The following is a 16677-nucleotide window of genomic DNA, read 5'->3' as shown; positions in this document are numbered from 1 at the left end:
CACAATGCTCTCTCATATCTTGTGATGTATGGTGCGGAAAGATAAAAACTAAGTTGTTCTCTGCAAATATCAGCAATTTTTTAGCATATTGCTACAACTTTGATTACGCACTATGCTAGCTATTTCTTGATCAGCCTTGGGTAACTGTCTGTAACAGCAATAGTACTGAGGTCCTCCATTTATCTTAAGCATGCCCACTCTAGGGCTCCAAAATAGGAGAACATGACACGATGAATAGTTACAGTTTATCGCAATTTACGTGATTAAATACACCATGTGCTGTATTTTCGAACAAGCTATATACATCATTACCATTATCCTGAGATAGGATCTGTGCGCAAAGATTCCTTTGCCATTGCAGCACCCCCAGATCGTTTCACGGGACCCGGTGTATGAGCCGAGCATCCAACTTCGACCTCACATTTACATGTCCTGAGAAGGTGGGACCACTCCCAAGCAAGAGATTCACTTCTCCATAGTGTAGTGTAGCAATGGTAAATCATCCGATGCGTCGCAAGAGAACCTCTTTGCAGATATAACCTCTTGCTACCTGTGCCAAGTCAATACACGTCTCTGCGAAGAGGCCCTGTTTCATCGTAAGTCCGATGAGCAAACATTGTAGTTGGCACATTCATGGGCAGCTCCCTTATGCAAATTCTTGAGCTACTTGAAACTCGTCCTCAGTTCTAGCCGTCTCTGTCAGATTTCGAAAGCCCACTGCTCTCGCTAATCTCACTTTTACAGAGGTGGCATGAAGCATTGATCTTTAACCATTTATCAATGCACTCAACGTGGAAGACATGGTGACAAGGTAGCTCTTTTAGTTCATCGTTATCTGCATATCTTGACAAGCAAACACAGCAAACCTGCACAAATACAATGGCAACATCACTTTGTCTGCTTGAAGATAAATATCATGCCTAGCTGCCGATAGTAAGCATTTGCCACTTGCTGCTATCATGATAGTTTCACCATGTTAAGGAACATATAAGCATATGTGAGGCGAGGCCTTTCTTTTAGGACGCAAAATCAAATGCTAGCCCTACGTTATAGGTCAAAATTCAGCAGGAAGGTGCTTGAACTCCAGAATTGGAATGGGAGGACATAAGTGGGTTTTATGCTTACCGCGTCTTCTCCCAACAAGAAACGCTCCTTTTCTGTCCCTGGAGCCAAGACCCCGCCTTCACTTCCTCCTGTGTTAAATTCCTCGCCGTCAGCATTTAAGTCTTGCTTCACCTTGAATTTGTAGATAGGAAGAGCATTGATGGATTCTGAGGTGGCTCCTCTTGTCTGCGAAAAGTCTTCTCGGATGCCCAGAACAGACATTATGCAAGGTAGGCAGCAACAAATTGTTGCACATAGTATAGAAGGCATGGCATATCCAATACAGCTAAAAGTTAGAAATACTATACATAACCTGCAAAAGGGCCACAACACATATATTTCATCAAGCACAGCACTTACATGTATAGACAGAACAGAACAGTGTCCCTATAAATTGGTACCTATACAGTTTCAGAGCATCAGAAGGTGAAGAGTGACCTCCAAAAATCCACACATTGCCAACAACAAACCATACAGCAAAAAAACAGTCTAAGGCCATCTTGAAATGGTCCACCAGCCCACTAATTCTGCAAAAACGAAATTAGCTGTTGATTCCATCTATCATAGATTGTACAGACTAGGTTATTCTGAATGATGCCAATAATCCCACAACATGCAAATTGAAATTCAATTTGAATAGATGAGAAGCAATCATCATCCATGAGCAGCATAAGAAACAATTGAACTTTACCGTGAACTCAAGAGTGTCTGCAATTTGGCCATTCCATGATGCCGATTCTTCAGAATGTTGATTGCCCTCATCTGTGGACTGTGTGACAGAGATAGCTGTATAAGATCTAGGCTCTGATTGACTGCCATGAGAAGTCCCTCAATGGGATCGACGGACTGCGATCACTACCACGGTTGCCGAATGATAACACCCGGTAAAGAATAGGCAACGTTGCCACATAACCTACAACCCATGCAAATAGTGGAGCCTCTGGATTTTCATGTCTTGACAATGACAAAACCACTATGGATGCTATAATTTGACCCACGGTGACAACTAGCTCCACCGAAATCCATAGTCCATAATTCAATGGACTTGTTCGATGCTGGTGGTAATCATCACTCCTCGTGCTAGAGGAATTCACGGAGTTCAATCTGTTTGATGAATTTATAGTTGTTTGATCCGCAGGGGCTGGCATGCTAGGCGAAAGTCCATCCTCATTCTCTGTCAAGTCTACCCTGCGTTGCTGATCACCATGAGATGCTGTCAATGAGGCGTCCCCATTTCTCTGTACATCAATTACGTGCTGATGACCACTACTACTCTCCACTTGTTCCATTAGCAAAGGATACCGATCTATCTGACTATCTCTATGTCGTTCGGGAGCTCCAACATCCATCTAAGTCGACCGAAAGACAAACCTATACGGCAGGAGTGTCCAACATTGTAAGTTAAAAGTCACGAGCTTCCTGTCTTATTGAACTTGCTCCAATGAATAATAGCTCCAAAAACATATGAAAATTTTATCATCTTTCAATAGGACTCCTGACACTTGACATTCGGCAAATGTCAACAAATAAACCGATCGTCAAGCTTCTCTTCTAAGAATCCTCTAGAATAGGAGCAATAGATATCATTAGAATCATTACCACGAGCTCATTAAACTCAGGAAACAGCAATCAAAGAAGAACAGCGAAATTGCAGACGGCGTCAAGCGTGCTCTCAATCTGCGCTTGGAATCGGGCCGGCGCGAGTTCCGACTTCCTCAACCAGTAGTGCCCGACCATGCGGCCCTCGTCAGGCTAGGTTCGCGATCGCGCCCTTCCCCAGCTCCTCCATCGCCTTGAACGCGGCCTGGAACCGAGGCTCTATCTCCTCCACGAACTCGTCCGTGAACCCGATTCAGGCTCACGTCCAAGGAAAAGCCCTAGCTCCGGTGCTGGTGTAGCCAGTCCACGTACCTCGTCCACAGCGAGCGGGAATCTCCAGCCCTCTAGCCCGCGCCTCTCCTTCTTCGCCGTGCCGTCGGCCCTGCCCAGGTCCACCGAGATCTCCCTTGCGACCGTTCGGGCCAGCGACAGGGACAACACCCGGTCGATGGCGGGGAGCCTGGCGCCGCTCGGAACGAGATCAAGGCCGCCTCCCTCCTGTCGGAGGCCGACGGCTTCGCGGCGGAGGCCAGCGGCGTCTTCGGCCTGAGGGAGTGGGAGGACAAGCATATGCCAGAGACGGAGGACGCCATCGGCGGTGGCGGCGGCAGCTCGGAGTCGGAGTTGACGACGAGTTCGTCGGAGGGAGGCAACCGGACGGAGGGCAGAAGTTGTCGAGAGACCAACGCGAGCACAAACTCGATCTCCGCGTTGGAAACAGTCGGAGGCGAAGGTTCGAGGAACCAACTGCGGCGGCGGGGCTCTTGGAGGAGGCGACGTGCCGAGGTAGATGACCGGCGAGGCTTTTGGAGAGGCGGAGGCGGAGGGAGTGGGATGCGGCGAGAGAGAAACGAGAGGAAGTAAGTGCAGCTCGTTGTATGTGTGCTCTTCCACGAAAGAGAGACAAAACCTAGAAAATTCAAGTGAGAGAGAGAAAATTTAAGCGGGAGCGTTGCGCATTTATTACCCGTCCTTTCTTCTGCCAGCCGAGCCGAGCCGAGTCACCAGCCGAGTTATTTGGGAGAGAGTGAGAAGAGAGAGGAGAGTGAAAGAAGCCTGAGTCGAGGAGCAGAGAGGAGAGAGGGCGTCGGGAGAGGGGAAGAAGGCAGAAGCGGAATACGCCAAGTGGGGCCCACCCCTCCACATGGCGCCTCGTGAGTGGCCGGGGACCACGCTGACGTGGAGGTCCCGGACCACCCAATATTTTCTCGACTTTTGATTGCATACATGATGGGACTTTTTGAAATGATGCCAGAGGCATATTGGATTGCTACCGTCGTCCGAGTAACATTCTCTTTCTCTCTTTCCTCATGAATTGACATCAAAATGGAGATAGCTTAACTTTTACTAATTAAGCGAGTCACATGGGCTTAATCACATGATATGACAATTTATTCACTAGAGATCTTATATTGAGTTAAATTTGAATAATTGAGGTACTTGATCAAATAAATAAAAAGTTTAGATATTTGATAATAAGATGGAAAAAAAGTTCGGATATTTGCTGAGTGAGTTATTATCCTTTCTGTTGATATTTTATTTTAGATTAAAATGGGTTGGGAGGGGTGACCAAAGCAACTTTGCATCTAGACATTAACTATAGTGGTCCCAAGAGCATGTATGCAAGAGAGATATAGCTATGTGGTTTCAATGTCTTTTAAGGAAATATAAATCCTAGCGTGAAAGCAAACGAATTGTAGACTTTTAAAAGATCTAGTCAGATTGCTATCGTGACGATTGAATTGAAAAGAAACACCAATAGCATCAATCGAACATTTACGCAAAGTCCGTTTGTTTTGTGAAAATAAATAATCTGAAAATATATATATTTTAAAAATAATTGCTTATTTATGAAATAATTAGTCAATACAAAGTAATTTCTTTATCGATAACCATTTATTTTTAAATATTTGTGTAGCAAAATAAAAATATCTTTTAGTCATTCAATACAAATGATATTTAAAAAAAAATGTTAAACGCACCGACAACTGCACATTAATTTCCTCCAAGCGAATCAATCCATTTACTTTGAGGCGATCTTCTCAACAAACGGCATGAGTCGACTTCCCTACGAAATTACTTCTTCAGTCTAATCCATTCCTCAATTTAGGACATGATGAGGATTCTATGACAACAAGAATGGGAAAGGTAGACAAATGTGGGCATGCCAAAAATCGAAGTACGCGTGAAGAAAAGTCTGTGTTGGGGTTAGGATTAGAACTTTGACCCACGAGCTTTAATACTTTAGAAAAAAAAATTGTATAGTTGGAAACAAGAGATAAAAACCTAATACTTAGTATTATAGAGACTCGTGAAATGGGTGGATTAGGTTGGGTTTGGGTTGAGTGAAAAATAGTTTGACCTAATTTGGCCAATTTAAGTTGTTTTGACTTATTTTTATGCAATACCAATTTAGCGACTCATAATGACCCGACGTTTTTCTGTCTAACCTAATTCATATGGTTAAAGCGCTTTCATGTTCTACCTAATATAGGAAAACTCATATGCAAACTGAGGTAAGAATGTGGAGTGAGTGATTGCGAGATCGGTGAGGGTGAGAGAGAGAGTCATAGATGTGAATTGGTTTAAGTAAACTGTGAGTTTGTTTGATATCCATATTATTTTAGACTTTGCTATTTTAAATCCATTTACTAAATATAACTAATCCATACAATAACTCAACTTATCAAATATGGGTTAAGATATAAGTTTATTGCTCATTTTAACAGATCATTACTATATAGTGACAAGCAATGCATGTGAAAAAACAGCCTAAACAATGTAATGCAAAAGTCTTCGTCCGCAACTATCACAATCCTTTTTAACTATAGAAGGGATGTCAAGTTATTAGCAAATTAGAGACGAAAAGAAGCAAATATTAAATCACAGTAACTATACACTGAACATGATTTCTACATTCCAACTTGATAATCATTGTTTCTAATAAGTTTTACCCTTTTTTTTTTTTTAAATTTCACACCCAAAAAGAAAAAGAAAAAGAAAAAAGAAGGGCGTCTAGCGTCAGCAGACTATAGATCACCCACAGGGGAATGTTTTAGCTTAATGCTGCAAATTTAGCGTGCGCACCCCTCTCTACTAGGCAAAGCCCTTATCTATGCCCCCCATCACGATGCATATGGAAAATTCAAGACCGACGGTACGCCTAACTCTACAAATTAATCAAGGTTAGTCACTTGATAGACTTCTCCATAGTTTTCAATTTCCGTGTGCTTTCAATAGCCAACTAAGAAAGTAAAAAGCAATTCCAACTTTTTCCATGCAAGTGGCCCTATTTTGATTTCCATTTCCATATGTCGCGAATATACACGCAAGCGTGGCGACCTGCACATGTTCTTGATGCTATCATCTGAAATTCAGTTTGATTCCACGATAAGTTCAAAAGAGAGTTTAATAAACAACACGTTGAAATTCAAGATCGACGATGCGCCTAACTCCAGTGCCGTGCTCTACAGATTAAGCAAGTTTAGTAACTTGATAGACTTCTCCATGGTTTTCGATTTCCGTGTGCTTTCAATAGCAAACTAAGAAAGTAAGAAGCAGCTACACCTTTTTCATGCAAATGACCCAATGTCCCATATATCACAAAGATACATGCAAGCACCATGCACCTACACATGCTCTTGTTGTCATCATCTGAAATTCAGTTTGATTCCTTGATAAGTTCAAAAGAGAGTTTAATAAGCAACTCGTTGAAATGATGGTTCTCCCTTAAACAAACATTCTTGTTTGAATTATCAAAACCATGGTATAGACCAATTTATTTATTTTTTTGTTAGGAGTTGTTTCCTGAGATAATCTCTTTGAATTTAAAACCTGAATTAATGGTCATTTTGGTGGAACCTCAAAGATGGGGGAGTCCGAGACGACCTTTTCTTCCCCTCGAATAGAGGCTTCTTCTAAAGGGGCTGCTAATTTCTAAGGAATATACAAATGAAAAAAGAAAAGGAGAAAAAGGAAGAGACGACGTGGAAACCCTTAAATAAATAAATGAATACCTTACGTATGTGCATGCGGTCCTCTACATGTCCTCGTGGTATGGGTGAATATTATATTGAGTGCGTGAAAATTAGATCAATAATAATAATAATAATAATATCATCATCATCATCATTAGATATACCAAAAAGAAAAGCGCTTTTATTCTTCTTCTACAAAAGCCAAATGTGAGGTGCTGCTCTGGCCACCTCGGCGGCCAATCCTTGAGATGAGATCATTGACTTGCCGCCGCGCGCTGGCGGATTTCCCATGTGGGATAATAACTGGGTATTTGTCCTTAACCGATCGAAATCTTTCCAGATATGATGTACGGACTTTGGTTTACACGTCCTTATACAGCTTAACCCAGCATGCGTATGTTCATCAAAAAAAAAAAAAAAAAAACACAGCATGCGTATCAAACATTTCATTTGACACCGCATTCGGATTCTCCACCAATGCACATGAGATTTTTTTTTTTTAAGTCTCAAACTTAATATATAAATGCAAATTCAATCAAAATATTTCAATTTATTAATTCAATTCTAAACTTGTGAAGATTTATTAACGTAGCCATTTCGGTCAATTTTGGCTAACAACCACCTATTGTCGTTTTAGTGATCGTCATTTAAATTGCTCGAATAAACTATTGACAAATCTTAATAAAAGGTTAGGACTAAATTAACCAAATTGAAAAATTTTAGATTGAATTGGTATCCTTATAATAAGTTTTATGACTATTTTTGGGAAATCATTATATATATTATCTTGATTAATAGAAATATCTCGAGTAAGTTTGAGGGGGGCTTTGAACGCTGATGTATACGTGTTTTTCACAAATTCGAATTGGTTTAAACATCTTCACAATTTAAGTAAGTTTGATTTCTCATAAACATCTTTCACAAATTGGAATTGGTTTAAACATCTTCACAATTTAAGTAAGTTCGATTTCCACACACAAACCCTAGAAGCAGAAAAATACCCCAATCGTCGGCTCTATTCAATGCCGGTTCATCCATTTGAGGGTTGTCTAATGTCGGTGAGTAGGAATTATCCTGTCCGATCTCGTATCTCGTCTACGGAAAGATTGGTGGCCCGGCGGTGGTGGTAGATGTAGCTCTATTAATTTTGTCTTAAAACCATGAGAAGTGCACCCAAAGAGGAAAAATAGACTTGATAAAAGGAAATAAGTGAAACGACCGCAAAGGGGATAGGAATCCCATGGAATTGATGCTTTGGTAATCTAACTTTTTTTCTCAAAAAAATAAGTTAGATGTAATAATTTGGCGAAATCGATGTAGGACAATATCCTGAAATTCAGGATAAGCTTACTTGATGCGCGATATTAAGTCGTGCAATCATCGAATTGTCTAATTAGCTCCCATTTGAATTAGATTCCAATGTCTACCACTTTTGTTTAATTTTTCTTGGCCACTTAACATTTTAAGTCTTTGTGACTCAGTCAAGCAAACTGCATACTGTTCAGTATGTTATCTAAATGTAATATAAATCGGAGGCCAGCACCTGTCAAACCTGCATAAATGTGATAAGAAGCTGCACCATGCAGAGATACATGTTTATCTCACCGTGCCAACTGTGAGTTTTTGTTCATGCATAGGTGATGTTGTCCTTTGCATGCAGGCATTAAGAAAACATACTGGATTACTTGCAATGTTGACCCCAACATACAACCACATTGCGCCACAAAGCATTGTAATCATCATCATAATTTATTCTGCTATTACGTAATAGTTGTTCAGGGTAATACTAGAGGTTCATATCCGAGCCCGCATTGGAAGGTTCCCGAGCAAATCGACCACATCACCACATCGGAAAAGCCAATCCTTCAATTCACGATGAACCGGAGCGAAGTACAACATTAGGTCCCAGGCAATCATAATCGGCTCAGGCCAGTCACTACACATCCAAGCATAGGAACGATCCAAGAAAAGACGAGTTGGAAATTTGGGTCGATGTCTTGTCTCCTAGTGAGGAAGGTTAATAGACACCGATGATAAGGATGACATTACAGATATGCCGAGTGCCTTCTGCATTGACAATTGGACCTGTCAAGGTCTCCCTGACCGTGATCGGCGAATGCAAGACAATCAGGATGGCATCAACAGCTCTGTTATCTCCAGCAACGTCCTCCTCTAACACAAACCCCGATACAGAATCGGCAAATAATTGGTTAGACAATCTATCTTTCACATAAGCTTATTATCAAGAATAGGCATATAAAAGATTAACAAAGAAAAACAGCTCATACTTGCAGCACGGTTTCGAAATGATGGAACAAATACGGAGACTTAAAAAAAAAAAAAGGAATGTCTCCGTATTTTCGAAACCTTGGTGCAAGTATGAATCGCTACACATGTTTTTCTTTGTTAATCCTGTATATGCCTATTTTTGATAATAAGCTTGCAAGGATGCTGTCTTCATTTCCTTTCAAGTTGGCAGCTTGGCCGTCGAAATCAAATCCTCGATGTGGGGCAATAATAGAGTAGCAGGAATGGGCGGCTGGAGTGGAAGGCGAAGTAGTATTGACGCCAAAAAAGGCGGCCATCATAGCGTTCTTGGAGGGGAGGTGGGGGGATTTTAGGGTTTCCAGCGGTTTTGTTTTCCATAAGGAATTGTCGGGTTTGTCGGGGATTTATATATATAACCGACCCGACCCGAAACCTGATCCGTCCGTTGACCCGATATATATATATATAGCGTTAGGGTTTTTCTTCTTGGGGTTACCGTCTGAATCGCGTGCACAAAGCGAGGAGGAGGAGGAAGAGATGTCGACCATCAAGTCAGAAGACAAGGATCTGATAGGGAAGGCGAAGCAGTTCATGGAGAACTACTACAGGACGTTCGACGCGAACCGGGCGGATTTGGTCAATCTGTTCCGGGAAGAGTCGGTGCTGGCCTTCGAAGACCAGCATATCAAGGGCAAGGAGGCTATCCTCGCCAAACTTACCTCCATTCCGGAGTGCCACCACGAAATCGCCGACTTCAACTGCTTGCGCCACTGCACACCCGGCAGTATGCTCGTCTTTGTCTGCGGCCAGACGTGGGTAGGCGGCACCAAGGACAAGGCGCACGCCGTCCTTACAAACCAGGTCTCTCTCTTTCTCCCTCTATTGAATTAACATCACCCACCACCACCTTGGTTGATCCCCTTATCCATCCTATCCAATCCACTGTTAGCAGAGACTATTCGTCTGTCTGTAGCTTAATGGAGAGGAGTTGTTGAATTGTTGCTCCGATGATGAAGTTGTTTAAGAAAAAAAGCTAAATCAATTTAACCTTTTTCTAAGTCATTATTTCTTGTCGACCGTCTGCAATTTCTCTATCGATCAATTGATTAATCGATTAATCAATCCTCCTGCGCATAAATTCTGAGAGTCCGACCCTGATTCTTTGCCTTTTCAGACGTTCCATCTGATGCCAACACCACAGGGAGGCTTTTACGTAGGAACACAAATTTGGAGGCCCTTTGATCTCAACAAGATTTGGATCTCGTCGGCAGCACCACCAATGTCCGCCTCAGCACCGGCACCAGCATCTGTCTCGGCACTGCCCATGGCCACCTCGACATCGCCAGCATCTGTCTCGGCACTGCCCATGTCTGCCAAGGCGGGAGAATGAATCATCCTTAGGCTTCAGTCTGATCATTCTAGTCTCTGTTTTATTTTCAATGTATGAATGCAGTACTGTTTGATTGCAAGTTGTGGTCGTGGTTAAAACGTATTTCTATCTATGTGTGTGTATATATATATATATATGTATGGAATTCAACTTGAACTGGTCATCAGTGCTGGTGGAATTGTAATTGAACTGGCTTATCTTGTCCTCTTCTCGATCTATGCCTCCACTCCCTCTCCCTCTCTCACTTCCGCGCTTAAAAGTGTAGCAAACTATTGTCCCCGTGTCATCTTAACCATGTGTTGTTTTGAGTGTTTAAGCAAATCATGACAGGCTGTCAAGCCTGGCCATAGGGGCAAAACCTATTGACGCAATTCGTTATCTAAATGTAATATAAATCGGAGGCCAGCACCTCTCAAACCTGCATAGATGTGATAAGAAGCTGCAACATGCCGAGATACACGTTTATCTCACCGTGCCAACTGTGAGTTTTTGTTCATGCATAGGTGATGTTGACATTAAGAAAACATACTGGATTACTTGCAATGTTGACCCCGACATACAACAATTATCTACCCAAGCAATTTTTGTAGTGAGGCCTCGTGATCTGAATAGACTGCTTGCAAATTTTCAGTCATCCCTTCAGGAAATTACTATCATTGCAACGGAACGCAACTCCGATCCTTCTGATGCTGCAAGTGAATTTGATGGGAAAGCTGTCGAGTTTAGAAGCTACGTTGATCCTACCAAAGGTAGAGATTAACTTTTTCCTTTCAATCGAATATGGAGAAGAATATCATGGTTCAGATTCTGGCTGCAGAGAACGACTCTTTGCTGCACACTCAGCTGTGGATCGATCCTGCGGAAGAGTTTGTGCAGTATGCTCATAATGGCAACCCAGTAGACGTGACTTTTGCCGTCAAAGAGTTGAAGGTGTTCCATCTGATTCGTTTTCATTATATTATCTATCAAGACATTTGGGTCATTAATGCAGCTGAAAGTTCTTGAACGTATGACTTCACTTTCAAACTTGTCTCCATTTCCTTAAAAATGAGTCCTAAAATGAGTCCACCTACTTGCTGGAATGCTACTGGAGTCACATCCAGGACCATCTTTTATGTCGAAGTTTTTCCTTGTGTTTTCCAGTGAACATGATAGTATTTAAACTCCGTCCATCTCATGGAAATCCAGGCATTTCTTGCATTCTGTGAGGGATGTGAAGTGGACATTCATTTGCGCTTTGAGAAGGCTGGCGAGTAATTAAATTCTGGATGCTCTTTTGACTCTTACCTTTCTTTCCATGCTTCACTTCAATTTTGTATATGCAAGTAGTTCAGATGCAACGAGTAGTTTTCACGCAATCAGTGCATAACTGCTTTTTAATAGATGCATGATTGCTAGTTGCTCAGAGATTCAATACATGCTAATGCATGGCTTCACAATCACACTCGTAAAGGCTGATGACAATTTTAGTTCTGACTAAATGTCAAAAAACAAGAGACTACCGTTGAAAATTTGGTGGATAGTATATAGTGAACCTTCAAATCAAGTTTGGATAACAATGGTTTAAGTTTAAGTTCGGATGATAAACGTATTAATTATTAAGTTTGATGCAAGATGCTAGTAAAGTATGCCAGCTAAGAACATCAGTGCAAAAAATAAACTCGACGGTTAATGTATGTCTTTTGGCTTTTCTTTTTTGGTACTAAATTCGTGGTTTCAAGTGCAACATCTCTGCTATACGCAAAATAGAAAAGAATAAAGAACTTGATACAACTGAATGTTTTTATGCAACAGGCCTATTTTGATGGCCCCTAAATTCGCATCGATGACGGGCCCTCTTCCAATTTTGATGCTACGCTTGTAGCGGCCACCATGCTCACATCCCAATTACATGAAAGTAATACTGCACCTTCGGCAAATGGAATGCCGGGCCAGGCTGATACTGCGGAAGCTTCTGGAGAACAGCCAGAGAGGAATAGAACAAGCGCTTCCGAGATTCCATCAAATCTAAACTCTCAGGTGAGTGATCCTTGTAGCTTGTAGTACTATCATCTCAATGATGGCAAGGCAATTGACTTTGCTTTGCTCTAAAATGAAATGCTGCGTATGCCATCAGTAAGATACTTTGTTTTTGGAAGTCAACAGGAAGGTGTATCTGTTGGGAATTAAAATTTAAGTGGTTTACTAACTCTGGGCAGGAAGTGCTGCAAGAAGTGTGAGTGGTTCTGACGGAAGGCAAGTTCCGGAAGAAAGGATCCTAAGGGCTGGTGGTCAATCGGGAAGAAAGGATCGGCACTATTCAAAAATCAAAAGCTGCATCAGCTGAAGGAAACACCCAAACTGGTCCAAATTCTTCATCTCTCAATCTTGCTCTCAGTTTGTATGTATGATGAACATCATCTTTATCTCTAGGTCGAATTATCTTGCTCTCTTACAAATATTTTTTTAGTAGAGTTGCTACTTTCTCAATTGCCTATTTCCCTACTGTAAATGCTGCTTTGCAAGAAAGCATTTGGCTTAGGCCAGTTGATTGCGCGACTTTATCTTGGGATCTTGCCAAATTTTACTCTTTATTCAAGCATCAAGAAGGAAAAAGTTTTGGCAGAAATCCATGTATGTCCTACCAAACCTGTAAGCATTTCTGTTTTTCCACGATTTAGTGCGACTGTCCACCTGATACCATAGACAAGGTGGAGCAAAACTATTTTCCGCTTCTTACTCGACTGTGAACCCTGAGGATGCATTGCACATACCTGTGCAAGTACCTATTTCTGGAAGACTGAGTTCATATGCCTTTCTTGGGCTTCTCAGTATCGATTCAATTAGTCTGCTTGGATCACGTCATTTGTCAGTGGTTCTAAATGTTTTTGGAGGCAAAGGTACTGAACAAGGTTGTCACTTACATAACACTAATTAGCGCATCATAAGTAAGTTCATGCAGTTTGTTAGTAGTTGAAGCGATTCTCTTCATTCTTTTCTTGTGTAGATGGAAATGGTTTTTCACAACGTCATCCAAGTAATCGGGTTGATGCCAATGAGGATGAGGATGATGATAACAAGGACGGCGATGAACTCTGTGTTCGATCAACACCACCATACTATGAGGATCAATAACGTTTTGTTTCCTGTTTGACTATGATAACCTTTCTCTCTTAGTTTTACTGGTAAGTGCTTGTGCCTTCCAATGCTTGATGCATCCTGTCCTGTGTTCCCTTCAAAGAGTTGGAGCAGTGTCTTGCTTGCTTTAAGCGTCCTTTGTCATTTTTTTCTTTTCTCGTTTTTTCTCCTACTTGACTATACATTAGTGCCTGTGCCAATTTAACTAGTCCACCATGCAACAAAGCTGCCATTTAAATGCACTTCTTTTTCCCTCTCTTTTCTGTTTCAGTATTAAGTTGATACACTTTGCCGAGTGAGGTATCGATACAGGTATGGTTCTACACTTTATTCTACAACAATTTGTTCCTGGCTTCCTGCCAATAAAAACAGAGCAGGGTCGATAGTTCTTACAAGAGTCACATGCTTAGTGGACAGGATATAGCAATTTAGAACCATCGGAAATTGTGTTTAGACCTTCTAAAACCTGTCCAATAATTCCTTTCTAGCTTTGCAACTTCAAATGTGGCGGTGGTGGATTGGGGGGGTTGGGGCGCTCGATACCATCTCTAAAACAGCTATTCATGGGGAGATTTATGACTTGTTTGATTAAAGTTTCTGCTGCCTTCTATACTGAGTTTCTGTGATCTGTCCTCGTAGTCCATCCGTTTATGAAAATACGACGTCAGCTTTTCTCCCACTTTCTTTCCCTACTGTATGTATCAGCACATTCAAAACGTGAAGGAGACTCTGGAAGTTTTTTTGACCAAATAGATCCCTTGCCATAGAAAGCTTCTGTTTTGTCTGTTAAAAAACATTTTGAGTCAATTTGTGTATATTAAAGAGGAAGCGGTCAAAAGGTTTTTGAGATGTTCGTGTTCCTTTCTTAAAATCACATTCTAGAATGATTACGTCATTTTTAAACTCCTACGAATTCAGTTTAACTTTTCCTCGTGAGTTGCTTCCATTTTACATACCCAAGGATGCCGAATTTCCAGTGTTCTGATTTGTGACAACATCTTCTGCTGAGGTAATTTGTGACGGTGTCAAGGAGTTTGTTCTGCGGAGTAAATCCCTCCTTTTTGTCAGTAATGGAACCAACCAGAGTCAGAGTGATTCGTGGAATTCAAAGTTTACTTGCCCCGAGAGGTTGCCTAAAGCACGAATTGATGGTGGTCTGGATCGTCTAGAAGCTCTCTCGTGGTACGTGACTTTTGAGTTGTGGGCGTATCATCCTACACCTTGCTGTTGCATATTCCCATGTTTCTCATCCAAAGAAGGTTCAATTGCATCGGTTTTCCGAAACCTATTGTAAGGATGGATGATTTAAATTATAAGGAATCTCAATGTAAGATGGTTGCTTAATCAGGTGCTTGTGCTTTTTCCTCGTTTCTCAATTTCGAATTGCACCATGGAGTATTGGAACTCTCCCTTTTCGCTCCTTCCATCACCAACTAACTGAAGTCCTAAGTTGGGCAATTCACCAGGAGCTGTCTGCATTTTCACAACGCAATGATCCATTCATAAGCAAGATACATGAGTTTACCAGTCAAATGCAGCTTTCGTTTTACAAAATAATTCATCAAGTCAATCGTATGCGAAAGGGAAACAACCCACTTGAAAGCATCGCAATGCGAAGGAAACTACGTATTCAGAGGGATGAATGATTACCGGAATTTAGCCAGAGGAGGACCGAGAGCTATGCACCGGCAGCAGATGAAAGAAGGCACAAGGCGGGACCGTGGATTGGGGATTTTAAACGGGACAGAGCTTAAACCCCAGTCCTCTCCGTGACCCGAACAGATCCGATTATCGATGCAGCGGGCCGGCCCAAGCCCGAAAGCCCCCGCTGCATGGGAACATTGAGAACAATTAAGGCATATTAAAGAAATCATATTTACGGCCCATGCTAATTTAATCGATTATCCATAGAGTGAGCGCCGGTTAGTTACTACTGCATAAAACAAATCCCAAACGAGAATTTCAATTTTTTTTAAATTATGTAATGCTTATGTCCATTTGTTAGATATATCATAGTGACATAGCTCAACAAAATGGACAAAATTGCAACATAGATATACGTAAGATAATAATACTTTATATATCTTACTAGCATTGAATTTAATCTTACAATCATATTAATTTTATACCTATATTAATTTTTATTTTTGTATCTATCTCTCTCCACACATGTAAATGTTTTCTTCACGTGCATGCGTAGATATAAGCGTGGTCCGGGTAAGCGGTTCTCACCCTTAAATAGGGAATTGCCTGTTGGTTCCTTGACCGCCGGTTCAGTCTAGTTCTCAAGTAGAACCATGGTTCCATCAAGCTTCATGCACTAAGTGTAACATTTTCCAATAAGCCAAAGTAAAGTAGAAAATAAAGAACGTTCCTATTCTTAATAGCAAGATAAGTAAAAAGATCGGACTCGTACTAAAATTTGGGAGTCGACGCCGTGAGTCGATGAGTGTTGAGCTTGTGGGAGATAGAGAGATGACTTATATGAGATGAGAGTGAGACAAGACAAGACAAGCATTCAATTAATGGGTGTCGAGCTTCAAATTATGGATTTTAGGATTTTCATTTTTCTTCATTTTTTATTTTTCCCGTTGGAAATTTTTCTTGAAAATTAAATGTATATATTTATGTATGACCGATCCGGTCTAGGTGGGTGAGTACGTGGTTCCACACTTAGAACCGAGAACTAGATCGGTACCTACTAGTTTCCGGTTCTTTTGCACGCCCCCATGTATGTGTGTACTCTTTTTATACCACGATGAGCAAGGCAACCTTTTACATGGATTTAAGAACTTAAATCACAATCGATTTGATTCGTCATTTATTATCACGAACCATACTCAAAAGCACAACGATAATAATCAAAACTATAGGGAAAAGTGCTAAAAAAGTAGGGGTGATCGGGTCCCTGTTCGGTCCGGTTCCAAGGTGGAACCGGGAGCCAGACCGGGAGAATCGGTTGCCAATTTTGGGAACCGTGGACCGGACCGTTGGTCTTAGGACCGAGAACCGGATCGGACCATCGGTTCCGGTCCGGTCCGGTCCAAAAGAATTAGCACTTTCTTTTTTCTCTAAAAAATTACTATTCACTAAAGAATAATTATGCTCCGGACCGATCAATCAAATTCTGTTTTCGAGCAATGTAATAAAACTACTCACACATGTTTCCACGTGCAAAATATTCAAACTTGACTTGTGTGAATATCAATCATAGTTTATGTG

At 41.4% G+C, this 16677-nt stretch overlaps 2 protein-coding genes and 1 pseudogene across 2 annotated transcripts; 2 read left to right on the top strand and 1 right to left on the bottom strand.

Moving 5' to 3' along the window:
- Positions 1 to 223: 223 nt before the first annotated feature.
- Positions 224 to 2601, bottom strand: LOC104415591 (E3 ubiquitin-protein ligase At1g63170). The gene is given in 5 exon segments (XM_039299065.1): positions 224 to 866; positions 1126 to 1417; positions 1506 to 1625; positions 1791 to 1948; positions 1950 to 2601. Coding segments are annotated over 5 exon segments (1254 nt in total). The 5' UTR covers positions 2454 to 2601; the 3' UTR covers positions 224 to 686.
- A 6831-nt stretch (positions 2602 to 9432) lies between these two features.
- Positions 9433 to 10550, top strand: LOC120285864 (nuclear transport factor 2B-like). The gene is made up of 2 exons (XM_039299056.1): positions 9433 to 9809; positions 10123 to 10550. Exons 1-2 carry the CDS (start codon positions 9486 to 9488, stop codon positions 10336 to 10338), a joined length of 540 nt encoding a protein of 179 aa, XP_039154990.1. The 5' UTR covers positions 9433 to 9485; the 3' UTR covers positions 10339 to 10550.
- LOC104415592 lies at positions 10478 to 14819 on the top strand (annotated as a pseudogene).
- Positions 14820 to 16677: the final 1858 nt, after the last annotated feature.

Source organism: Eucalyptus grandis, chromosome 8, assembly GCF_016545825.1.
Source record: "Eucalyptus grandis isolate ANBG69807.140 chromosome 8, ASM1654582v1, whole genome shotgun sequence".
Classification (NCBI taxonomy): Eukaryota; Viridiplantae; Streptophyta; class Magnoliopsida; order Myrtales; family Myrtaceae; genus Eucalyptus; species Eucalyptus grandis.
The sequence above is the reverse complement of the archived record's forward strand: the minus strand, read 5'-3'. Positions and strand labels throughout refer to the sequence as shown.

What these genes read in the sequence shown, in the direction of transcription:
- LOC120285864 (XM_039299056.1), top strand. Translation starts at nt 9,486, where the DNA reads ATGTCGACCATCAAGTCAGAAGACAAGGATCTGATAGGGAAGGCGAAG. An exon ending in ACGCCGTCCTTACAAACCAG is followed by an intron (nt 9,810 to 10,122) that starts GTCTCTCTCTTT and finishes TTGCCTTTTCAG; the next exon opens with ACGTTCCATCTGATGCCAAC.